This window comes from Hylobates moloch, unplaced genomic scaffold, assembly GCF_009828535.3.
Source record: "Hylobates moloch isolate HMO894 unplaced genomic scaffold, HMol_V3 SCAFFOLD_23, whole genome shotgun sequence".
In the NCBI taxonomy this organism is placed as follows: domain Eukaryota; kingdom Metazoa; phylum Chordata; class Mammalia; order Primates; family Hylobatidae; genus Hylobates; species Hylobates moloch.
This window is the reverse complement of record NW_026652298.1, coordinates 30,214,823-30,240,240: the sequence shown is the minus strand read 5'-3', so window position 1 is coordinate 30,240,240 and position 25,418 is coordinate 30,214,823. Positions and strand designations below refer to the sequence as shown.

At 48.6% G+C, this 25,418-nt stretch overlaps 1 protein-coding gene across 4 annotated transcripts in view; it reads left to right on the top strand.

Moving 5' to 3' along the window:
• Positions 1 to 25,418, top strand: part of SNX29 (sorting nexin 29) — a 593,868-nt gene that overhangs the window by 68,936 nt on the left and 499,514 nt on the right. For all 4 annotated transcript variants that reach the window (XM_032145365.2, XM_032145366.2, XM_058433797.1 and 1 more), the window contains exons 6-9: positions 2,834 to 2,904; positions 4,814 to 5,062; positions 8,462 to 8,837; positions 18,459 to 18,577. In XM_032145365.2, coding sequence (XP_032001256.1) covers positions 2,834 to 2,904; positions 4,814 to 5,062; positions 8,462 to 8,837; positions 18,459 to 18,577 — 815 coding nt within the window. The remainder of the gene's footprint in view (positions 1 to 2,833; positions 2,905 to 4,813; positions 5,063 to 8,461; positions 8,838 to 18,458; positions 18,578 to 25,418) is intronic.

Here is a 25,418-nt window from a genome sequence, read left to right as displayed (position 1 = left end):
CCCAGGCTGGTCTCGAACTCCTAGGTTCAAATAATCTTCCTGCCTCAGCCTCCCAAAGTGCTGGGATTGCAGGTATGAGCTACCATGCCAGGTGCAGAATTTTAATTTGGGATTCTTGCATTCATTCAATCCCAAACTGAAAAAAACACGGAAATTTTATATTGGGGAAGGAAGTCATTTTTTTTGTTTGTTTGTTTGTTTGTTTTTGAGACGGAGCTTCACTCTGTTGCCCAGGCTGGAGTGCACTGATGCTATCTGGGTTCACTGCAACCTCCGTCTCCCCAGTTCGAGTGATTCTCCTGCCTCAGCCTCCTGAGTAACTGGAATTACAGGCGTGTGCCACCATACCCAGCTAATTTTTTGTATTTTTAGTGGGTACGGGGTTTAATCATGTTGGCCAGGCTGGTCTCGAACTCCAGACCTCGGGTGATCTGCCAGCCTCGGCCTCCCAAAGTGCTGGGGTTACAGGCGTGAGCCACTGTGCCTGGCCGTGGCCATTACTTTTGCTCTGACAATAGTGGACTAGACATGTTGTTTTGTGTCCTTGAGTGATAACGGAGCGACGTTGATGAATCCTGTTCTGGTTCCTTAAGTAACTTCCCCATCAGCAACGCCCAGATCTTCAACAGTGAAATTTCACTGAATTCACTAAGTGGGCAGTTTGTGAGTAGTGTGGCGTGTTCCCTTGATTTTATATCTTGCCCTGTGTTCCCTAGTTCAGGTCTCCTCTTCTGCTTTATCTACTGCTGTGGTCACCTGTCTACTGGTAATGTCTCAGATCTTCTGGGATTGTGCACTGGGGCTCTTAAAAATACCCTTAAAGTTCTCTGTTGCCTGTGGCTCCTTGTTCAATTGTATGGCAAGACTCTATGGGTCCAAAATGGGAGGGCTTGGGAGCCAGGAGGACTGACACTGATGACACCTGTGTACTGCTCACGGTCAGAGTTTGGAGGCTGAGAATGTCTGGACTTCTAGGGCATTAACCAGCTTTAGTTAAGGAAAACACCCTCCTGTTTCTTTCTTTCTTTTTTTTTTTTTTTTTTTGAGAAGAAGTCTTGCTTTTTTGCCTAGGCTGGAGTGTGGTGGTACGATCTCGGCTCACTGTAACCTCTGCCTCCCGAGTTCAAGTGATTCTCCTGCCTCAGCCTCCCGAGTAGCTGGGTCTACCAGCGCCCACCACCATGCCTGGTTAATTTTTTGTATTTTTAATAGAGACGGAGTTTCACCATGTTGGCCAGGATGGTCTCGATCTCCTGACCTCGTGATCCTCCCGCCTCGGCCTCCCAAAGTGCTGGGATTACAGGCATGAGCTACTGTGTCTGGCCTACTCCTTTTTTTCGAAGTGAATTTCTGTGAAGCTCCTTCCAGCATATCATTTACGGGTAGTTTAGAGTTACATACTCAGTCTCAAAGCTGAAGTGACCAACAAGAAGAAGTGAGTCTAGCAGGTAAGAATCACAGCTGACCTTACCTGGATCACCAGCCACTTCCCCAGCTGGATGTTGGGAAAACACATTCATTTAGATGCACGAAAACGGGCTCAGATTTTTAAAGGATCATGATTTTAGGAATCAGGTGCAGTCAGAATGTCAGCTTGAGCATGTGGTTTGTACATCTACTAACATTTTCTGGGAAAGTGTATTGGAAATGCACCTCTTCTCTCTTTCTGTTAGTTGTATTCAGTCACTTCAGTGGCTAATTTTTCCAGTCTCTCACTCAACTACAGGTCATGTATCCCTGACTTTGCTTTAGTGAAATTGACGTTTTCTTCCATTAATTTAGAATTCAATGACCTGGCGGGGAAGTTATGGCATTGGGGATTTTTGGTTGCCATTGCTTAACAGGAAGTCAGAGAGAGCTTGGAAGTTGGACTCGGGTAGACCTGCTTTTAAGCCCTGGCTGGACCATTTATTGGCCAGATGACCTTGGACAGGCCCTATAGGCTTCCTTGACACCCCTATCCCAACCACCATCTAGATTTGTGGGGCATTTTTAGCCTCTTAGCCTTTTCCAAGGGTAATGTGGGCTTTCAGGTCTGTAACCTAGGCAGGCATCATTATATTATTATTATTATTATTATTATTATTATTGTTATTTTTATTTTGAGGTGGATTCTCGCTCTTTCGCCTAAGCTGGAGTACAGTGGCACGATCTCTGCTCACCAAGCCTCTGGGTTCAAGCGATTCTCCTGCCTCAGCCTCTCGAGTAGCTGGGATTACAAGCGCCCGCCACCATGCCGGCTACGTTTTTATATTTTTAGTAGAGATGGGGTTTCACTGTGTTGGCCAGGCTGGTCTTGAACTCCTGACCTCAAGTGATCCTCCCACTCTGGCTTCCCAAAGTGCTGGGATTACAGGTGTGAGCCACCGTGCCTGGCCAAGGCAGGCATTATATTAAATGCCCTGGCTGATGAAGCCATAGAGGCTCTGTAATTTCTGTCTGAAATGGTCTCTTCTCGTATTAGGCAAATCAGGCCAGCCGTGTTGGCTGGCTTGGATTTCCTGTCTGTCTCTTGGGGACATTGCTTGAGTGGAAGTCACCCACCTGACTGCTCCCTTCTACTTTGCTGCTTTATAAATACATTTACATATCATGTCTATTTTAGTACTTAAAGCTGAGAGAGGGGGGACCAGCGAGGAAGTTGTAGGATGTATGTGTTCAGTCTTCTGTTTGTAACCAGAAGCTTTAAACCAGCAGACACCTCAGACAAATCATATCCCTCCTGGGGTGACCAGGTGCAGATCTTCCAGGGAGCTGTCTAATGGAATTTCCTGGTTAATGGACACACAGAACCACTGCTAAGAACGATTTCCTTTTCTCTTTCAATCTGCAGCACTTTTTATGAAGACTGGTCTTTTGTGATGGATGAAGAGAGGTCCAGCATGCTTCCTACAATGGCAGCGGGTAAGCCTGGCCCAGACCAGGGCGTCGGGCCTTGTGGCACATGGCAGAGGGACTGCCGTGGGGCAGATCCACAGCGCCATGGAATGTTGTGATTCTTCTCTGTCCCTCAACAACTCAATGAGTCACTTGCTGCTGTCCTTCTTTTACTAGCACTGAATGTTGGTTTTTAAATTTTTATTTCTTTAAAGACAGAGCCTCACTCTGTCGCCCAGGCTGGAGTGCAGTGATGCAATCTCGGCTCACTGCAACCTCCGCCTCCTGGGTTCAAGTCATTTTTCTGTCTCAACCTTCCGGGAAGCTGGGATTACAGGCGCCTGCCACCACTCCCAGCTAATTTTTGTATTTTAATAGAGATAGAGTTTCACTATGTTGGTCAGGCTGGTCTCGAACTCCTGGGTTCAAGTGATCCACCCGCCTTGGCCTCCCAAAGCGTTGGGATTGCAGGTGTGAGCCACCATGCCCGACCACAGTGTTGGGTCCATTTATCTAGAATGTGAGACCCTGGCAGAGAAAGCGAAGATTTGAAGGTTTTTAGTTGGGCTTTGGAGATGTAATATACATTGCAGGGAATTGGAGGTGGGAGACCTACCTTTGAATCCTGGCTTTACCCCTTGGTACCTGGTGACATGGGGCAGATGCCGTAAGCTTTGCTGCCTTTTCTTTCCTCTCTGTGAGGTGCCAATCATGCTGTCTCAGCAGTCATCTTCATGGGGCTGTGAGAGAATCGTGAGGTCAGGAGTTGCACACATGACGAGTCAACGTGGAGAGACCCTGGGTTGATGTTAGTCGGTGGACTGTTACATTGTTCACCGTTTGACTCAAAGGGTGAAAGGTGGAATCAGCCGGACTGAAGTGGGCAACTTGCTTCCTCTTTCCAAGTTCTTTGTTGCTTCCTTTTTGTTTTTCCTTGAAAATTTATACTACATCTCATGTATCTGGGGTTGTTAGTCCTGTCCATTGATGAGAAAGAGAATTTGACCGTGATTTCCTTTGTAGATCATAAGATGCCCAGTGTAAGTTTCTGTCCACAGTCATGATGATGATGTTACCAGTGCACATTTGATGGTTTATGGAGCTGAGTGTTTTGTGAGTGATTGCCTTTAATACTTACAATCCTCTGAGGAAGATAATATTGTCCCCATCTTACAGATAAGGTGACTGGAGTACAGGGAGATGGTAAGTTGCTGGACGAAGGTCTTTTTTTTTTTTTTTTTTGAGACGGAGTTTCATTCTTGTTGCCCTGGCTAGAGTGCAATGGCATGATCTTGGCTCACCGCAACCTCTGCCTCCTGGGTTCAAGCGATTCTCCTGCTGCAGCCTCCCAAGTAGCTGGGATTATAGGCATGCACCACCATGCCTGGCTAATTTTGTATTTTTAGTAGAGATGGGGTTTCTCCATGTTGGTCAGGCTGGTCTCGAACTCCCGACCTCAGGTGATCCGCCTGTCTCAGCCTCCCAAAGTGCTGGGATTACAGGTGTGAGCCACCGTGCCCAGCCTGGATCAAGGTCTTGTAGCTAGTAGGTGGCAGTGCCGGGATTCACCCTCAGGCAGCCTGATCCCGGAACTTGTGCCTTTACCTCCTCCCAGTTGACTTCTTCTTCATATTAATCTTCCTGGCTGTTAGGGAGAGAATGTGGCATGACTCAACTCCCATGATAACGGATGTCTGCTGACCCCAGTTTCATGGGAGTTTTTTTTTTTTTTTGAGGCAGAGTCTTGCTCTGTCACCCAGGCTGTAGTGCAGTGATGCGATCTTCGCTCCCTGCAACCTCCGTGTGGGAGGTATTTTTATACCTATTTGAGATCAACGTGTCTCCTCTTCTGTACTCTGTTGTCTGCAGCTGTCTTCTCTTGTTGGTACGACTGCCCGTCAGCAAGCACTCCAGACTTTTCCCTTTTTTTGGGCAGGTCTGAACTCCATACTCTTTGCGATTAACATCGACAACAAGGATTTGAACGGGCAGAGTAAGTTTGCTCCCACCGTTTCAGACCTCTTAAAGGAGTCAACACAGAATGTGACCTCCTTGCTGAAGGAGTCCACGCAAGGAGTGAGCAGCCTGTTCAGGGAGATCACAGCCTCCTCTGCCGTCTCCATCCTCATCAAACCTGAACAGGAGACGGACCCCTTGCCTGTCGTGTCCAGGAACGTCAGTGCTGGTGAGTGGGAACGGGTGCTCGAGGTGGAGCAGAGGGAATCAGAATGTGGCTGATGGGGTGGACATACCTTGTCATCTGAAAGTCATTCCAAGGGGAATGGAGTCCAGTGCACTTGCGTTTTCCATTTGTGTTTCTTTTTCTTATCCTCATTCACTCTGAAAGGGCTCTGACGGCCTTACCTAGATGTGAGAATTGCCGGGTGGAAGAATCAACAGCTCAACCATAGCAAACGGAAAGTGAGGGTGTGAGGGACACTGGTAGCCCAATGACGTTGATCCTCATTCATTCATTCCTTTATTTGTTCCTTCATCGTATTCTGTGTGTTAGGCGGTGAGCCGAATAGGAAAGACAGATTGCCAGCAGGTAGCCTGCAGTCTCCTTTGGGATGGGTGTGGGTGGGTAGTTCATGACAAAATACACAATTTATGTTCCTTAGGATAAAAGGAATGAAAGCCAAGCATAGACTGCTATGGGGAACATCTGCCATTGGGCTTGCCTCTGATTGGGGATGGCATTTAAGAAAGACCTCAGGAAAGAGAGAAGTTGTCAGCTTTGACTCTAGGCTCTGGGGAGGCAAAAGAGAGTTGATTCAGGCTGGGCGTGGTGGCTCATGCCTGTAATCCTAGCACTTTCGGAGGCCGAGGCAGGAGGATTGCTTGAGTTCAAGGGTTCTAGACCAGCCTGGGCAATGTAGTGAGACGCTGTCTCAATTTTTAAACTTTTTTTTTTTTTTTTTTTTGAGACAGAGTCTCACTCTATTGCCCAGGTTGGAGTGCAGTGGCATGGTATCAGCCCACTGCAACCTCCACCTCCCGGTTCAAGCAATTCTCCTGCCTCAACCTCCTGAGTAGGTGGGACTACAGGCATGTGCCAGCATGCCTGGTTTCTTTTCGTATTTTTGGCAGAGACAGGGTTTCCCCATGTTGGCCAGACTGATCTTGAACTCCTGACCTCAGGTGATTTGCCCGCCCTGGCCTCTCAAAGTGCTAGGATTACAGGCGTGAGCCACTGTGCCCAGCCTGTTTTTTTAAATTTTTAATTAAAAAATTAAATATAAAAAAAGAAAGTTGATTCAGTTAAGATTAATTTGGTGAGAAGTTTTCAATACCCTTTGATTCCTTTGGGACATTAAGATGTTACTACAGCAAAATTGGAAATTTTGTTGTAGTATGTTTGTGTATATATGTAGAGACAGAGTCTTGCCATTTTGCCCAGGCTGGTCTTGAACTCCTGGACTCAAGTGATCCTCCTGCCTTGGCCTCCCAAAGTGCTGGGATTACAGGTGTGAGCCACTGCATCTGGTTGCACTTGGAAATTTTGGGCTTTAGTACTTAATATTCTCAAATCTCTTAAACAAGGCAGTAACTGTGGCCATGCCTTTAGAATTATTGATGGTGAAAGTGCAGAGTCCCATGGTGTCTTTGGTACACAGTGGCCTTGTCTGTCTTGCCCTGTGCTTCTCCAGCAGAGACCCTGCATGAACCATGTGGGAGATAGGGCTGTTGATGGCTTTGTGTAACAGACACTGAAATTTCTACACCCACAGGAGTAGCAGTCCCACCCATTTTTGGAACTCTGCTTTTGAGGTGATCTCAGAGTTGTGCTATACCAGTGAGGCCTCATCGCATCACACATTGGTTTAGACAGATTGGGTTTTTGGAATTGGCTCAAAGTGTCTTACATCCAAGTGTGATGATTAAAATAGGGGCACAAAGTGTCTTCTCTGAGTGCTGGTCACTAAGGCAGGCTTGATTTCTTTTTCAGTTAGCATTTGCTGTATAACAAGTGATTTAAAAATGTAGCCTGGGCGACAGAGCGAGACTCTGTCTTAAAAAAAAAAAAAAATAGCGGCTTAAAACCACCGCAGTTCGTTACTTTTTTGTGTGGGTTGGCATGGTGGCTCTTCTGCTGGGCTCCTTCGGCTCACTCATGGGAGCTCGTGGTTAGATTGGAAGATCCAAGATGGCCCCATCCACATGTCTGGAATTAGTGCTGGGGCAGCTCAGGTTCTACTCATGGCCTCTCATCCTCCAGTCGGCTGAACTGGCTTCTTTATGTATGGGGTCAGGGCCACTGTCCAGGAGAGCAAAGGCAAAGCTGAGACCTTTTAACGCCTAGCTACTAGAACTCACATAGTGTTATTTCTGCCACTTTTTTTTTTTTTTTTGAGACAGAGTCTCGCTCTGTCACCCAGACTGGAGTGCAATGGTGCAATCTCGGCTCACTGCAACCTCTGGCTCACTGCAACCTCTGCCTCCCGTGTTCAAGAAATTCTCCTGCCTCAGCCTCCCAAGTAGCTGGGATTACAGGCATCCGCCACCACGCCCAACTAATTTTTTTTTTTTTGTATTTTTAGTAGAGATGGGGTTTCACCATGTTTGCCAGGCTGGTCTTGAACTCCTGACCTCAGGTGATCCACCTGCCTTGACCTCCCAAAGTGCTGGGATTACAGGCACGAGCCACCGCGCCCAGCCTTTTCTTCCACATTCTATTGGTAAAAGCAGGGCATGGTGGCTCATGCCTATAATCCCAGCAATTTAGGAGGCTGAGGTGGTCGTATTGCTTGAGGCCAGGAGTTTTGAGACTAGCCTGGGCAGCACAGCAAGACCTCATCTCTAAAAAAAAATTAATAAAATTAGCTGGGTGTTGTGGCATGCACCTGTAGTCCCAGCTACTCTGGAGGCTGAGGCCAGAGGATTGTTTGATCCCAGGAATTTGAGGTTACAGTGAGCTATGATTGCGCCATTATGCTCCAGTCTGGGCAATAGAGCGAGACGCCCCAACTCTTTTTTTTTTTTTTTTTTTTTTTTTGAGGCAGAGTCTTGCTCTGTCGCCCAGGCTGGAGTGTAGTGGTGCGATCTGGAGATGCCCCAACTCTTAAAAAAACAAAAAACAAAAAAAACAGAGCACTACACCAGCCAGATTCAAGAGGGTGCAGAAATAGACATCACCTCTGGCTGGGAGGAGCCACAAAGACCCATTGCAAAGGGGCATTGCACAGGAATGGCAGGAATTTGAGGCTGCTCAACACTTGACTACACCCCCCAGCTGGTTTTCCTGGTCTCATCTACCAGCTATGAGAATATTTTCCAAAGTGAAGCATTGAAGATCATTTCGGTAATGGTAGCATCCTTCGCATCAAAGTGACTGCTTAGAAGGAACAGTTTCAAGGTGTGCTCTGTGGTGTGTTTATTTAAATCAGAGGCAGAGGCCTGCATCCATTCTGCTCAATATTCTGTACACAGATTCTCACTGAAGATTTTAAACAGTCTGAATTCATGTTACAGTGTATTTCTCACTAGAATAATATTTTCCATAACCTGGAGATGAGTTGCTTCCATCATCCTTTTGTCTTGCCTACTTTTTCTTATACTCTATCTTTTTTTTTTTTTTCGCCAGATGCCAAATGCAAAAAGGAGCGGAAGAAGAAAAAGAAAGTGACCAACATTATCTCATTTGATGATGAGGAAGATGAGCAGAACTCTGGGGACGTTTTTAAAAAGACACCTGGGGCAGGGGAGAGCTCCGAGGACAACTCTGACCGCTCCTCTGTCAATATCATGTCCGCCTTTGAAAGCCCCTTCGGGCCAAATTCCAATGGAAGTCAGAGCAGCAACTCATGGAAAATTGATTCCCTGTCTTTGAACGGGGAGTTTGGGTACCAGAAGCTTGATGTGAAAAGCATCGATGATGAAGATGTGGATGAAAATGAAGATGACGTGTATGGAAACTCATCAGGAAGGAAGCACAGGGGCCACTCGGAGTCGCCTGAGAAGTAAGTTCCCCTCTTGCTTCTTTGTGTGTGTGTGTGTGTGTGTGTGTGTGAGATGGAGTCTCACTGTCCCCCAGGCTGGAGTGCCGTGGCGTGATCTCAGCTCACTGCAACCTCCACCTCCCGGGTTCAAGCTATTCTCCTGCCTCAGCCTCCCGTGTAGCTGGGATTACAGGCACCTGTCACCACACCCGGCTAATTTTTGTATTTTTAGTAGAGACGGGGTTTCACTATATTGGCCAGGCTGGTCTCAAACTCCTGACCTCAAGTGATCCGCCTGCCTTGGCCTCCCAAACTGCTAGGTTTACAGGCGTGAGCCACCATGCCCAGCCTCCCCTTGCGCTTTTAACGAGGGGGTTAAGTTCACTGTTTTCTGTTTCTATGGTATTGGGTGAAATAGAACTGCAAGTTTTATATTTGCCCAGGGTATCATTCATTCTTCAGGTGTTGATTTAGGAGTGTTATTTGGAAGGAGTGTTGTTTGCTCTTCCCCTGAGAACTGAAAGAGGGGAAGGGAGTACATTTGAGGGCACTTAATACAAAGTTAATGTCAGAATGTGTGCCTTGAAATTCTTGCTTTATACATACATCTGTCATTTTCATTTCACAGGGCTCACAGGGTTTCACAGTCTGATGAGACTGTGCCTGTTACTGTTTTTTATTTTTTCTCTGGATTTTCCTTGCATCTGACTTCCCACTAGCACAGGAAGCTCAGGACGAAGGCAGGGTTAGGAGAATAGTTGTGGTATGGTGACTTCTGTGTTCATCTGCAGGCGTGTGAATAGCCGTAACTTGACTACACCTGCTGCCTTAACAGTGGAGTTGGCCGGGTGCAGTGGCTCACACCTGTAATCCCAGCACTTTGGGACACCAAGGTAGGTGGATCACCTGAGGTCAGGAGTTCGAGACCAGCCTGACCAACATGGTGAAACCCCTTCTCTACTAAAAAAATAAAAAATTAGCCAGGCACGCTGGTGCATGCCTGTAACTCCAGATACTTGGGATGCTGACGCAGGAGAATCACTTGAATATGGGAGGCGGAGCCAAGATGACGCCATTGCACTCCAGCCTGGGCAACAAGAGAGAAGGTTCTTCTCAAAAAAAAAAAAAAAAAAAAAAAATCCCAAAATACCCCAAATAAGCTAGTTACCTCTTAGGCTTTGTGGTGCACAGTGCCCTCCTAATCATGACTACTGCAAAATCCAATCCATTAAAGTGTAAAATGAGGCCAGGTGCAGTGGTTCATGCCTGTAATCCCAGCACTTTGGGAGGCTGAGTTGGGAGGATTGCTTAAGGCCAGGAGTTTGATACCAGCCTGGGCAACACAGCAAGACTCCGTCTCTACAAAAAAAAAAAAAAAGTGTAAAATGAATATACAGAAATGTATCTTTCTATCTGACCTAAATCTTATGGTGTTGTTTAGCCTGCAGTATACCTTTAGCCCTAAGATTTTTGTTTTCATGTTGTTATAATATTAGGGTTTTTTTTTTCTGATGAGACTGTGCCTATTATTGTTTTTTATTTTTACTCTAGTCCTCATCTGCATGGGTACTTGTACTAGTAGTGTTACCTTATTGATCATCTGAGATATGCCAGGTGCTGCAGGTGATTTATACACTGTATTGTAAGACTTCTAGCAGCCCTATGAGGTTCATGGGTATCACCTCCATTTTACAGACAGAAGAACAGGATTCCATAGAGAGGCAAGATTTGTGAAAGCCATTGGCTAAATTGAGATTTGGATTCAGATATGCTGTAATCCAAAGCTTATACTGTCAGTTTTTTTTCTGAGACGGAGTCTTGCTCTGTCGCCCAGGCTGGGGTGCAGTGGCGCTATCTCGGCTCACTGCAAACTCTGCCTCCCAGGTTCATGCCATTCTCCTGCCTCAGCCTCCCGAGTGGCTGGGACTACAGGCGCCCGCCACCATGCCCGGCTAATTTTTTGTGTTTTTAGTAGAAACAGGGTTTCACCGTGTTAGCCAGGATGGTCTTGATCTCCTGACCTCATGATCCACCCGCCTTGGCCTCCCAAAGTGCTAGGATTACAGGCGTGAGCCACCGCGGCCAGCCTTTTTTTGTTTGTTTGTTTTGAGTTGGAGTCTTGCTCTGTCACCCGGGCTGGAGCGCAATGGCTCCGTCTCGGGTCACTGCAACCTCTGCTTCCAGGGTTCAAGTGATTCTCCTGCCTCAGCCTGCTGAGTAGCTGGGATTATAGGTGCCTGCCACCATGCCCGGCTAATTTTTGTATTTTTAGTAGAGACGGGGTTTCGCCATGTTGGCCAGGCTGGTCTCGAACTCCTGACCTTGTGATCTGCCCACCTCGGCCTCCCAAAGTGCTGGGATTACAGGCATGAGCCCCTGTGCCTGGCTATTCTGTCAAATGTTTTTCATGTTTCTACATAATTATGAATATTGATTTGTTGATGCGATGGTTAATTTTGTGTGTCAACTTAACTGGGCTGTGGGATGCCCAGATTGAACATTACTTCTGCTTCTGGGTGGATCAGTGAGGATGTTTCTGGGTGAGGGTAGTGCTTGAATAGGTGGACTCAGTAAAGGAGACAGCCCTCCCCAGTGTGAGTGGACCTCATCCAATCCATTGAGGGCCTGAATAGAACAACAAGTGAAGGCAAGGAGGGATTCTTTCCTTTCCGCCTGCTAGCTTCAGCTGGGACATGGGTTTTCGGCCCTGGGCCAGGAACTCCCACCATCTGCTGTCCTGGTTCTCAGGCTTCAGACTTGGACTTCACCACACCACCAGCTTTCCTGGGTCTTCAGCTTGTGGACTGCGGATCATGAGACTTCTTGGTCCCTGCAGTTGCGTGGACCAGTTCCTCAATATAAACCTGTATTTGTATCTCTCTGTCTCTCTCTCTCCATGCACACACCCCTTGGTTCCATTTCTCCGCAGAACCCTGGCTAATGCAGTTGCCGTTCAGTCAGATCAACATGTTATGACTTGTGAAATGTTTCCCCTTTTGTTGGGTATTTAAGTTGATGGTTTTTGTTTTTGCTTTTTGTTATCAGCGGATCTCAAATGAATATTTTCACACACAAGATTTTTTTCCTACGACTGAACTATTTGTTAGGGCAGCTTTTCAGCAGCCTTGTTCTTGCTCATAGGGTATGAATGTTTTTGTACCTGGCACCCAAGTCTTGTGACCTGCTGTGTTATTCAGGGCTCTCCAGAGAAACAGAACCAGCGGGGCGGGGCTGCAGGGGGACGTTCTGTGTGTGGATGTGTGTAGTTCCTTCTCTGTGCTGCTCTGTTTTTGCCTCAATTTCTACCTCCATCTCTACCTCTAACTCCATCTCTATCTACCTCTGTTTCTGTCTGTCTATGTCTGTTTCCTGTCTTTTTGTTTGTTTGTTTTGTTTTGTTTTTTGAGATGGAGTCTTGCTTTGTCGCCTAGGCTGGAGTACAGTGGCACGATCTCGGCTCACTGTAGCCTCTGTCTCCTGGGTTTAAGTGATTCTTGTGTCTCAGCCTCTCGAGTAGCTGGGATTACAGGTACCTACCACACCCGGCTAACTTTTGTGTTTTTAGTAGAGATGGGGTTTCACCCTGTTGACCAGGCTAGTCTCAAACTCCTGACCTCAAATGATCCACCCAGCTCAGACTCCCAGAGTACTGGGATTACAGGCATGAGCCACCGCGTCCGGTCTTCTCTTGATTTATTTTAAGGAATTGGCTCGTGTGATTGTGGGGCTGGGAAGTCCAAAATCCACAGGGTAGGTGTGTTGACTGGAGACCCAGGGAAGAGTTGCAGTTCAGGTCCAGAGGCAATCTGCTGGCGGAATTTCTTCTTCCTTTGGAAGGTCTGTCTTTTTCCTATAGAGGCCTTGCACTGCTTGCATGAAGCCCATCCACATTATGCAGCGTAATCTGGTTCACCCAAAATCTACTGATTTAAATGTTAATCTCATCTAATAGAAACATCTAGAATAATGTTTGACCAAATATCTGGGTATTGTGGCCCAGCCAAATTGACACAAACAATTAACCCTCTCAAGTGCCTTTATTCTTTTTTTTCTGGAACAGAGTGTTACTCCATGGCCCCGGCTGTAGTGCAGTGGTGCCATCTCAGTTCACTGCAACCTCCACTCCCAGGTTTAAGCGATTCTCCTGCCTCAGCCTCCAGAGTAGGTGGGACTACAGGAGTGTGCCACCGCACCTGGCTAATTTTTGTATTTTTAGTAGACATGGGGTTTCACCATGTTGGCCAGGCCAGTATTGAACTCCTGAGCTCAAGTGATCCACCTGCTTCAGCCTCCCAAAGTGCTGGGATTGCAGGCATGAGCCTCTGCACCTGGCCATGTGCCTTTACTTTGTAATCTGGGCCTTTGAGGAGATGCTGCTTGCTGATGCCACTGAGTGTAGCCCCGTGGGTGAGGCTGGTGTGTGAGCCAAGGCAGCCCCCAGCATTGTGATGTGTAAATGCCCAACACAGTGCAGGGTGACCTTCACTTGGCCTGGGCCCTCCGAAGCCAGAGGGCCTCCTGCAGACTCTGGACAGCTCTCCCTGGCATTAAGAGGGATCTTGATTGACCCTTTCACAGAGCAGCCTGGGGAAGACACAGTGGAGTGATGGGATGGCCTGCTGAGTAATGCTTTGATTTTGATTCTATGCTAGTGTTTATAGGGAAGGTCGAGGGGGCTGGTGCACAGCAGATGTGTGAGGGGAATGTGGCCAGACCAGGAGAAGCTCACTGTGGATTGTCAAAGCCTCTGGCAGAGTCTGCTGCCCTTTTTGTCTTTAAGATCCTCTGTTGGTCAAAGTTAGGCTTACTCCTTGGTTTGCTGGTCATTAACCCATTCTTTGATGTCTGAAGAAGTCTTGTTTCTTCTGCCTCAGTATTTATCATAAGTATTAGCTTTGCTTTTTGTATTTTTCTTTACAAGGGATAGTATTTTTATTACAGTCAGGATTTGTTCTTTTCTTTTTTGTTGTTGTTTTGTTTGTTTGTTTGTTTTTGAGACAGGTCTTGCTCTGTCATCCAGGCCAGAGTGCAGTGGCCTGATCACACCCTCAACTCAGGGAACTCGTAGTGTCAAGTGATCTCCTTGCCTCAGCCTCCTGAGTAGCTAGGACTATAGGTGCATGCCACCACACTCAGCTAATCTTTTATAGAAATGGGGTCTCAAGGCATTGCCCAGGTTGGTCTTGACTTCCTGGCCTCAAGTGATCCTCCCATGTTGGCCTCCCTGAGTGCTGGGATTACAGGCATGGGCCACTGTGCCAGGCCCAGATGGGGCTTTTTAAATCACTTTATATGTGCTCTATGATACCAGTAGGAAGTAGGGGGAAACATAATTCAGAAAGGACTACAAACATATGCTGCATCTCGCTATTCTGCATCTCACTAGCAGTTAAGCAAATGCAAAGTGAAACAAGACTCCATATTTTGCCCATCGTATTTGCGGAGACCTTGGGTTGGCGCCCTGGTGGAAGGGAAAGATCTTGCTGTCAGTGGGTCCTCAGTTCCAGGCACATCCCATAGCATCCACTTGGTGTCTGTGGGATGAATTAGGCTGCAAGGTTGGTGCACAGGGGCTGGTCTCCTAGACAGCTGGAAGCAGTTGATAGCCATAGGGGAAAACAGTTTGACAAACTGGCATGAACTTAAGGATGTTTATCCCACTTGGTTTAGCAGTCCCAGTGCGAGAAGCTGCCCGGAGAACATACCCTCGATTCAGGGAAAAGTTGCTACTTCTAGATACCAAAGTCCTTATTCAGAGAAGCAGAACACTGGAGTTGACCTAAATGTGCAGCCACAGGGGGACGTAACAGCAGAAGATTTTATAGTTTAAGCCTTGACATTTTAACGTTTAGGATCTCAAACATCTCAAATGATGTTTAAGAGTATCTAGTGTTATGAAGCTGAGCTAATGAGTACATATATATGTATGTGTGTGTGTATATATATATATATATATATTTTTTTTTTTTTTTTTTTTGAGATGGATTCTTGCTCTGTCACCCAGGCTGGAGTACAGTGGCGCAATCTCGGCTCACTGCAATCCCTGCCTCCTGGGTTCAAGCGATTCTCCTGCCTCAGCCTCCCAAGTAGCTGGGATTACAGGTGCCCACCACCACTCCTGGTTAATTTTTTGTATTTTTAGTAGAGATGGGGTTTCACCATGTTGGCCAGGCTGGTCTCAAAACTCCTGACCTCAGGTGATCCGCCCACCTTGGCCTCCCAGAGTGCTGGGATTACAGGTGTGAGCCATCGTGCCTGGCCTAATGAGTTAATATTGAATGGAAAAAACAAGATAAAAAACTCAACATTTTGCTTCATTACAGCTGTGTAAAGAATAGTCCGCACAGCAGGAAAGAAAAAAAGACACATGGGAAACTGCGTCTGACACAGTAACGTTTTGGATAATGTGGCTGTTGGGTGGTTTATTTTTTCTCTGTCTTCTTTTGGGTATTTTCTAAGTTTTCAACTAACGTGTCTTAATTTTCTTGCTGAGGAGCAACAGTTGTAATAATGAGTGGTTTTAAGCCAATCAAGGTGCCAGATACTGAGGCAGTCTCGGCCTCAGGAATCTTTAATATCACTCATTTTGAAGCAGTAGCCCTTGGGGCGCACTTTTTTATTTATTTTTTTTTTTGAGACGGAGTCTCGCTCTGTCGCCCAGGCTGGAGTGCAGTGGTGGGATCTCAGCTCACTGCAACCTCTGCCTCCTGAGTTCAAGTGATTCTCCTGCCTCAGCCTCCCAAGTAGCTGGGGTTACAAGCACCCACCACCATGCCCTGCTAAGTTTTGTATTTTTAGTAGAGATGGGGTTTCACCATGTTGGCCAGGCTGGTCTTGAACTCCTGACCTCAGGTGATCTACCCGCCATGGCCTTCCAAAGTGTTGGGATTACAGGTGTGAGCCACAGCACCCGGCCTGGGTTTTTTTTTTTTTTTTTTCTCTGTGGTCCAGGTTGGAGGAAGTGGCATGATCTTGGCTCACTGCAGCCCTCGACCTCCCAGGCTCAAGGGATCCTCTCACCTCAGCCCCTCCAGTAGCTGGGTCTACAGGTGTGCAACACCATACCTGTTTAATTTTTAAATTTTTTGTAGAGACAGGGCTCGAACTCCTAGGCTCAAGTGATCCTTCTGCCTCGGCCTCCCAAAGTACCAGGATTACAAGTGTGAGCCACCGGCCTAGCCAGCAATCTTTAATGTAACTCATTTTGAGGTGGTGGTCCTTGGGGCTCACTTCTCGGGTTTGGAACCTCATCCTCTTGGGGTCTGGCTTCACCTTGTACTTGCATACGTTGCGGGGAAGGGTCAAGAATTATCTTAGAGACCAGCACAACATTGCACCTGCCCTGAGGCAGTGGCGTGGCCTAGAAAGGACTGGCTGCTTTTGCTGCCTTCTCCTGAAAGGGCGCCCCTGACCACCTCTGGGTGCCTGCCCTGTGGTCACCAGTGGCCAGGTCAGAGCCTCAGGAGGGCGCCTCTTGACAGATTCCAGAGGCACAGCCAAGGTCACCTGGTTCTCCGCCCAGGTTGGGCTCCCTGCCAGGACACCCGCGGGAGCGGCTCTTCTTTTGCCCCCACCCTGCTGTCTGAAAGCCTCATTGTGTTACGGGCATGGTTGAATGATCCGTCTTGCAAAATTCTGCTAGGATTATTTCCTCCTGCGCTTCTCGCTCTGTGCCAGATATCTGGCCAAAAGCTAGAGAGGGCTGAAAGGAGACTTCTACCTGACAAGCCTCTAAAATAGGAGCTGGCAATCCATGCCTGCAGGCCAAACCCGCCCCCAAGCAGTGAACAGTTGTTACATTTTTAAAGAGTTATTAAGAGACACCAACAAAGAAGACTATGTCACGAAGCCTGAGATATGTACTCTCTGGTCTATTACAGAAAATATTTGTTGATTTTAGAGTAGCTCTAACATAAAGACAAACTATATAAGTAATGTCACTTGTGGGCAGGAGATGACTCGGTGCACTTGGATTTGGAAGACCTGGGCTCCAGTCCCACAGCCTTGGTTCTGTTGCTTAGTGCTGATGGCCTTGGACAAGCCACACACTTTTTCTTCTTTTGCCTCCCTTCCCTTTGTCTGCCCCCGCCCCCCTTCCCTTCTTAAGTAGGTATGATTATGATCTGCTTTGGCCTTCTTTATCTACTGAGATACAAAATGATGTTTAAACCTTACGGTACAGCTGGCTGTCTGCATCCATGGACTCTGCATCCGTGGGTTCCGCATCTATGGTTTCAACTAACTGTGGATCAAAAATATTACCAAAAAACAATAAAAATAATACAAAAAAATACAGTATAACAACTATTTGCATAGCATTTGGGTTGTATTAGGTATCATAAGCAATCTAGAGATGATGTAAAGTACATATGTGGGAGGATGTGCTTATGCAAATACTACACCGTTTTACATCAGGGACTTCAGGCTAGGTGAGGTGGCTTATGCTTGTAATCCTAGCACTTCGGGAGGCTGAGGTAGGAGGATCACTTGAGGCTAGGATTTTGAGACCAGCCTGGACAACATAGGGAGACCCTGTCTTCACAAAAAAACAAAACAAAACAAAAAATTAGCCAGGTATGGTGGCTCACACCTGTAGTCCAAACTCCTCGGGAGGCTGAGGCAGGAGGCTCTGCCAAATCCCAGGAGCTCAAGCTTGCAGTAAACTATGATTGTGCCACTGTACTCCAGCATGGACAACAGAGCAAGACTCCAACTCTAAAACAAAACAAGGGACTTGGAGCATCCTCAGATTTGCAGGGGGTTTTTGAAACGGTTGATACAGATGTAATGCAGATACTGGGGGACAATTATACTGCAAAAATACCTCCAGGTATTTATTAACATTGCTTGATTGCTCAGAGGCAAGTGCTGCAGGGGCAATTACTCCCAAACAAACCCAACCACACCGCCTGGCGTTTCGAAGATGGCACACATTTGAGTTTTGTACTTTGTGGGTAAGGTGACAATATAACAGATCATATGAGCCTGGTTAATAATTGAGCTGACCCCCTTTCTTGGAAGGGACCCAGACGTGACTAGTCTGATTCTGTCCTTTTACCCATGAGGGGCTCAGATGCAGCGAGGCAGAGCAACACTAGCCCCAGGTCAGGTGGCTGCTGTCATTTCGGAACCTGGAGCAGATGGCCTGTGATGCATGTGCTGTCCCCTTCCCCAAGCCTCTGTCCCTCCTCTTCACTTGGTGGCTTGGGCTTCCTCCAGCTCCCCTCCTCAAGCCCTGCTTCTTTCCAAGCAGCCTTCCATGACCTTCCTGGAATGACCTTCCTCCACAATCTGAGATGCCATTTACAGCTTCTTGCAGGATTATTTGGTTCATGTTCATGCCCCCCAACAGGCTGCAAGCTCCATCAGGGCAGGATCAACAGTATTCACTGGCTCTTTTGCCACCAGTAGGGAGCACAGTGCCTGGCATATAATAGGTGCTCAGTAAACAGTGGTTGAGAGAACAAATGCAAGAGGTCTGGATCTGGACTCCACGCTCTACCTCCCAGCTGACACCTCCTCCTGTTCTCAGCCCTGCTGTGGCCTGGTTAGTTCTCAGGAGGGCACTGTGGATGCTCGTTGGTGAGTCATGCGGCCTCTGGGCTCTTTGGCCTTTCCTGCAGCTGTATTCTTTCACCTTAGGCCACTGGAAGGGAACACCTGCCTCTCCCAGATGCACAGCTGGGCTCCGCTGAAGGTGCTGCACAATGACTCCGACATCCTCTTCCCTGTCAGTGGCGTGGGCTCCTACAGCCCAGCAGGTGGGTGTCTCCCGATTACTCCTTTCCTCCAATAAGAGCTTTGGCTTCGAAAACCAGCAGGAATATCTGAGTTCCCTGGACAGGTAGGAATGGGAGCCGGGAGGCACGGGAGTCGGGGTGTGGTTCAGGGCCAGGGGAAGCTCATTGAGATGCAGAAGTGAGAGAGGGCTTGGCTTCTCTCCCTGAACCTGGGTGGCCTGAGGTGCTCTCCGTGGAGTGAGTGTTGGGCTGAACCGGCTGGCAAGTCACCAGGGCCCTCAGGCCTGTTTTTCTCCCTTACCAGTGGCTCGTTGAACTTGGTCATTTAAAACCTGACCACAAATAGTGACCACGATTTTGCCTCTTTGGAGATGGAAGAAGGTAACTGAACCCATTTGTTAAAGGCCCTGCTACCCTGTGCAGAAAAGCGCTTGGGGATCAGGAAGTAGCTTGGTTAAAAGCTGTTTCTGGGCTGGGTGCGATGTCTCATGCCTGTAATCCCAGCACTGTGTGAAGCCGAGGCGGATGGATCACCTGAGGTCAGGAGTTTGAGACCACCATGGCCAACATGGTGAAGCCCTGTCTCTACTAAAAAGACAAAAATTAGCCGGGTGTGGTGGTGTGTGCCTGTAGTCCCAGCTACTCAGGAGGCTGAGGCAGGAGAATTGCTTGAACCTGGGAGGTGGAGGTTGCAGTGAGCTGAGATCGTGGCACTGTACACCACCCCAGGTGACAGTGAGACTCCATCTCAAAATAAATAAATAAATAAGTAAGTAAATAAATAAATAAATAAATAAATAAATATGTCTCTGGTATGGGTAAGCATTTTTCTACCATTCCACATGGTTGAGCACGTGCCCGTGTGGTTTGTTATTGTTTTCTTTAGTGCAGGTCATGGGGAGGACGTGGTTGATCCCAGCTGGCTCGTGGGGTGCAGTGTAATGCAGCTGGCACAGTGTCTGGCTCAGAGAAGTGCCCAGTTGCTGTTCCTGCCCCCAGAGCACTGCTGGGTCAGAGAAGACTTGGCCCAACCCACTTAGGCACCTCCTCGTTTTCCTAGGAAGCGAATGTCCCTTCTCTGGGCCCAGATTTAGGAAATTATGACTGGAGCCCACTAATCACTCAGGAAGCTGTTGAAATTCTGAACTGGGGTGTAGACTCTTCCTGTCACTTGGCAGGGAGCAGAAACCTACTCAAACTAGCTCAAGCACAGAGGCAGGGCGGGGACAGTCACTGGCAGCAGGACGGGACCAGTCAGATGCAGTACCAGCTCTAGAAAGTTGTGTAAGCCTGAGTGCATTACTGCTCTGAGCGTCAGCATTCCTGGCTGTTAAATGAGGCTGAGTGCTTCCTGTCTGTCAGTTGCTGTGTCCTCATCTGGAAAATGGGGATGACAGTGACAATGAGAGCCAGCATTTGCAAAGCCGAAGGAGCCCTGCACTGCAGTGTGGCTGACCCTGATGAACTCATCTGCTCTTGAACACAGTCCCGTGAGAGTGGGGGGTGTGATTATATCAGCTCCCTTTGAGATCCACAGTGAAGGTGCCCTGAGTTAATCTGGGGAAGGTGCCAGGCACATGCCAAGGCCCCTGGTGAGAGCTTCATGGACATCTTGTCCGTGGCCCAGGAGCTGGGGCGTTGGCATGGAGGGTGCTTTCTTGACTTGGTGGGGTGATGTCATCTTTCGCATGTGGCCTCCTTCTACTTCCTGATGGGGGTCTGCCCACCTCTTCTTTTCCTAGTCCATCTTTTTTTTTTTTTTTTTTTGAGGTGGAGTCTCGCTCAGGCTGGAGTGCAATGGCATGATCTCGGTTCACTGCAACCTCCGCCTTCTGGGTTCAAGCGATTCTCCTGCCTCAGCTTCCAGAGTAGCTGGGATTACAGGCATGCGCCACCATGCCTGGCTAAATTCTTTTTGTATTTTTAGTAGAGATGGCGTTTCACCATGTTGGCCAGGCTGACCTCAAACCCCTGACCTCAGGTGATCCACCCTCCTTGGCCTCCCAAAGTGCTGGGATTACAGGCGTGAGCCACCGTGCCCAGCCTTTTCTAGTCCATCTTTGCTCCCTGTTCATTCTCATGCCCTCCTTGGCCCATACCATGCCTCAGTCACATGACTTTCCATACCAACTGGAATTTCTCACTGGGTCTCGGTTGAGGTCCCCTAAAAGTGACAATCTCGTAGGCCTAGCTCATGTCTGCAGGCCAGGCCACAGAAGTCCTGCATTTCTAGACCATCCATGGGCCAAATAGCCAAAGGTTAGGGGTTTGGTGACCTTGCCGATGCCTGTTCAGCAGCAGTGTAGATGCAGGCAGGTCCTCTGAGGAGGGGCAGGGGCTGGGAGAGAGCAGGTGGTCCCAGGTTGTGTCTAGGACCCCTGGGGAGTTTTGAATGTGTGTTCACAGGCTCTGTCTCATGAATCAATTTCCTGCTCACCCTGTCCCGTTCCCCATGGAGGGGGCCTTGTAGTTGGGTTCCTGAATTATTGTGGGACCGTGAGGTGCTTGCAGTAGGTGGTCCGATTGTTTCGGCAGCTCCTTTGCCGCTTAGCTTGGCCCCCTGAACCATCAGACATCCGGGTCAACTCCTTTGCCGCTTAGCTGGGCCCCCTGAACCATCAGACATCCGGGTCAGCTCCTTTGCCGCTTAGCTGGGCCCCCTGAACCATCAGACATCCGGGCCTCCTTTTTCGTGCATGTTGGGCTTTGGTCTTAGAGAACCCAGAGCTCTTCCTACTCTTCTGGGCTTTCTGTAGCAAGTGTCTCCAGGGAAGGTAGCTCCCCATCAACCTCTAGAGTCCTTGCAGATTTCCTGTGGTCCCACACCTGGCTGTCAGCTCGCAGACTCAGCTCCATCTTCTGCTGATGGGACCTGAGCTCCAGCTGATGTCGAATGCACTCTCTGGAGATGACATGTGCCGGCGTCAGCCAGCATTTCTCTTCACTGCAGTAACGATGCTGTCAGGGGCTTGCGAGCTGGGACAGCCCGGGGGCTGCACACAGGGGCAGGACATGGCATAGGAAGGAACATTATTCCAGGACTGTGTCAGGATGTTGGACTCAGAGCCAGGGGAATGGGTAGCCTGATTGGGACGCCAGGTTGCATCAAGTCCCTTCTGTCCTGATGCCCCATTTCCATGGGAGGTGTGGGGCCGACTGGTGCCAAGACTCTGCCTGCCTGCCCGCCCAGGTGGCCACCACCACCATTTCTCCTGAGACTCCATTCCTTTTGCTCTGTTTCTGCCTCTTGTCCCTTCTGAGGGACATATTCCTTTCTTAGCGATATTCTGACATTCCCTCTCATTCTGGAGCCACTTCGTCTTTTAATGGAGACTTCCCACATGGAGGGCTCCTCACCTTAGGAGACTTTTGTCATCTTTGAACACGCTGGTGCCTTTGCAGTCACTGCCAGGGGGAATAGTTAGAGAAGGCAAAGGCACTGCCTGGGAGAGGATGCTTTCTGCAGCTGAGTCTTGGGAGGGAGAAAGGAGCAAAGAAGGGGGAACCCTGAAAGGAGTTCTCCTGAATCTTGGAAGAGATAACTCTGTGGTTTAGGGAGGAGCTTTGGAGTTGCTTTTCTTGGGTGACAAAGCCATTCAGAGAAGGGGACAGTACCCCAGGTTGCAAGAGGAGACCCCAGGCAAGCAGATGAGGACGGGGGACCATGCGTGGTTCCTCTGGGAGTACGTGGTGTCTATACCTGAGCAAAGCAAATTCACCAGCATTGCTTTCCAGTTGCAAGGGAGGGAGAGCTACCAAGGTTTATTTTGAGTGGGAATAGTAAACGGGTGAAAAATCACCGTCAGTACAAGGTGATATGACTGCTGCTCTCTTCATTGAGGGTCCTGTATTTAGTGTTGGGTTTTAGGAAATGCACAATTTCCAAGGGCTTTCTTAGGTTCCTTTGAAACCTTGGGTCCTCAAACCCTTTGTTTCCTCATCAAGTCTAAAGTTCTGTTTCTCCTTGTCCTCACGTTGGATCTTGGGAGTTGTTTGTTGAGGTTGCGGAGGGACTGTGGTAGCTCTGCCATGATCTGATGTGATTGGTTTTAGCACTTAGCTCTTAGTGGGCAGTTTTACTGTTTTGGTTGTCAGTGTTGCGGTGGCTGGCCAGACACTGCCCTGGTTGTGCTTCCCAGTCAGCTTATACGGGTCGTGTGCTGTTTGGGGTTCCTGGTTTTCTTTATTCAGTCTTCCCACTGGATCACTGGATGTGGGCCTGCATGCTAAAGTGGGTACAGGCTCAGCTCTGCCATTGGATGGACCAGGGTTCAAACTTTGCACTTGTTAGTTCTGTGATCTTGAACAAGTTGCTTAAATCTTTGGGATTCATTTCCTCATCTGTAAAATTAGATAATGGTGTGTCTTGGGGGCCTTAAGGATGAGACTGTCTATGCTGTGTGCACCCCAGAGCGTCAGGCCCACGACAAGTACGAGCCAGTCGTGGTTGTGCATTGCGAAGGGGCCCGTGGGCAATCACCTGGGACCGCGTGGACGTTGTGTCCTCACTGAGCGTTCTCATTGAATGCGGGGTGGATCCATGCCTTTGCCCCAGCCGTGGATTTCCACTCTGCGTGTTGGAGTCCCTGTCTTTGCTTGAGGGAATGTAGTCTGACTGTGCGTGAGTTAAATTAGCAAGGATGACACGGACATGGGGCACCTGCTGTAGAAGGCCCCTTAGATGGTATGGAGCCTTTGGACCACGGGGCAGTGGACACGACTTGTGGGCAAAGAGGAGGAGGTCATTTTGGGGGCACTGAGCAGTCTTGGATCCCCCTGGCTCTGTGATGGGATGAAGGGTGGGTGCCGTGCTCTTGTGAGCTTAAAGCCTAGTATGACATAAGATCCGGGGGTTGTGAGGGTCAGGATCTGTTGGTAGGCACAGTGGGGTATCCCAGTAGAGCTTTCTAGAAGGCAGTTAGAGATGTGGGACTGAGATTCAAGACAGGTCCGGGCCAGAGGTGAGGGCTGGAGCGCTGTCATCTTCACGGAGGTGAGAGCTGTAGCCAAGACCTTGCCAGATGTGCCGAGGGTGACAGAGGGCCGTGGGGCCGTGATTCAGGGCCACCTTCACTCAGGAATCAGAGAAAAGATGGTGGGGAGGAGGGCCGGAGATTAGTGTTAGGAAGGCTGAGAGAGGGGAGCGCCAAGCAGGAGGGGGTGGTGGGATGGGGCTGAGGGAGGGGTTCCTTGGGCAATTCCGGTTGACCAGGTGGGAGGATGAATGCCTGAGGTAGCCAGGATCTGTTATTGGGTGAGTTGATGCCACCCTCACTGAGCGTTCCATTGAGTTTTACGTGCGTTAAGATGTAACATTTGGGAGTCTCAGGCGGGAGGATTGCTTGAGGCCAGGAGTTTGAGACTGGCCTGGGCAACATAGTGAGACCCTGTCTCTAAAATAAATAAATAAATAAATAAAAATAAAAAATTAGCCAGTCATGAGGGTGCATTCCTGTAGTCCTAGCTACTCAAGAGGCTGAGGTGGGAGGATCTTTTGAGTCCAGGAGTTTGAGGCTGCAGTGAGCTATAATCGTGCTACTGCACTCCAGCCTGGGTGACAGGAAAACCCTGCCTCTAAAAAAGGGGGGAGGTGAAGTGGACTTGAACTTCTTGAGAATTCAGAGTCAGTACAATAACTTGATGGAGACAGCAAGGTAGAAGAAAAGGTTAAAATAATTTTTTTTTTCCTGGTAAGTTTCCCTGAAGTTCAGCACCTACAGAGCTGGGGGTTCTTGGGGCGCCTTGAGTAAGCCAGGCAAAGATGGAGGGAATGGCGTGGAGGATGGAGGAAGGCACCGAGGCGTGCTGTCTCCATCACTGTGTTCCTTGTCCCCGATGCGGGGCTGGTTCCATAGTGGGCATTCACTAATAAGTTTCTTTTTCTTTTTTTGAGACGGAGTCTCGCTCTGTCTGCCAGGCTGGAGTGCAGTGACATAATCTCGGCTCACTGCAACCTCCACCTTCTGGATTCAAACAATTCTCCCACCTCAGTTTCCCAAGTAGCTGGGATTACAGGCTTGCACTACCTCGCACAGCTAATTTTTGTATTTTTAGTAGAGATGGGGTTTCGCCATGTTAGCCAGGCTGGTCTTGAACTCCTGACCTCAAGTAAACCACCTGCCTTGGCCTCCCAAAGTGGTGGGATTACAAGCGTGAGCCACTGCGCCTGGCGCAAGAAGTTTCTTGAGGGAGCAAGGTTTCTCCTGGGTGATACTGGCCTTAATGTCACCATCCAGCCCAAGGCTCCTGGACTTGCATGTTTTCCTGGAAGGAGACTTGAGCAGCAGTGAATGCATTTATGAAAATTGTTCAGGTCCCTAGCCTGTTAGTTCCAGAGACTGCTTATGGCCCCACTTCTTGTGAATGCCTTTCCTAAATGCACTTAATGCAGGGAAAAGTGGCCTTTTTAGAAAGCCGCAGACATTGTCAGCAATTAGACCATGCTCCCCTCTAGTGTCTGACTCAAGGCACTACAAGCAGGAGCAGTTTATCTTAACAGCAAGCTGATTCATTATACCCGGTTTCTGACGTTGGTTCTGAATATGGACTTCATGCATAATTCTAGGTGGCTCAAGGTCGAAAATGTCACAGGCCAGGCACAGTTGCTCACATCTGTAATCCCAGCACTTTGGGAGGCCAAGGCGGAAGGATTGCTTGAGCCCAGGAGTTTGAGACTAGCCTGGGCAACATAGTGGGACCCTCATCTCTACAAAAAAATAAAAAATAAATTAGCTCGGCATGGTGGCACCCACATGTAGTCCCTCCCAGGTACTTGAGAGGTTGAGGTGGGAGGACCACTTGAGCCTGGGAGGTTGAAGCTGCAGTGAGCCGTGATCACACCACACCATTGCACTCCAGCCTG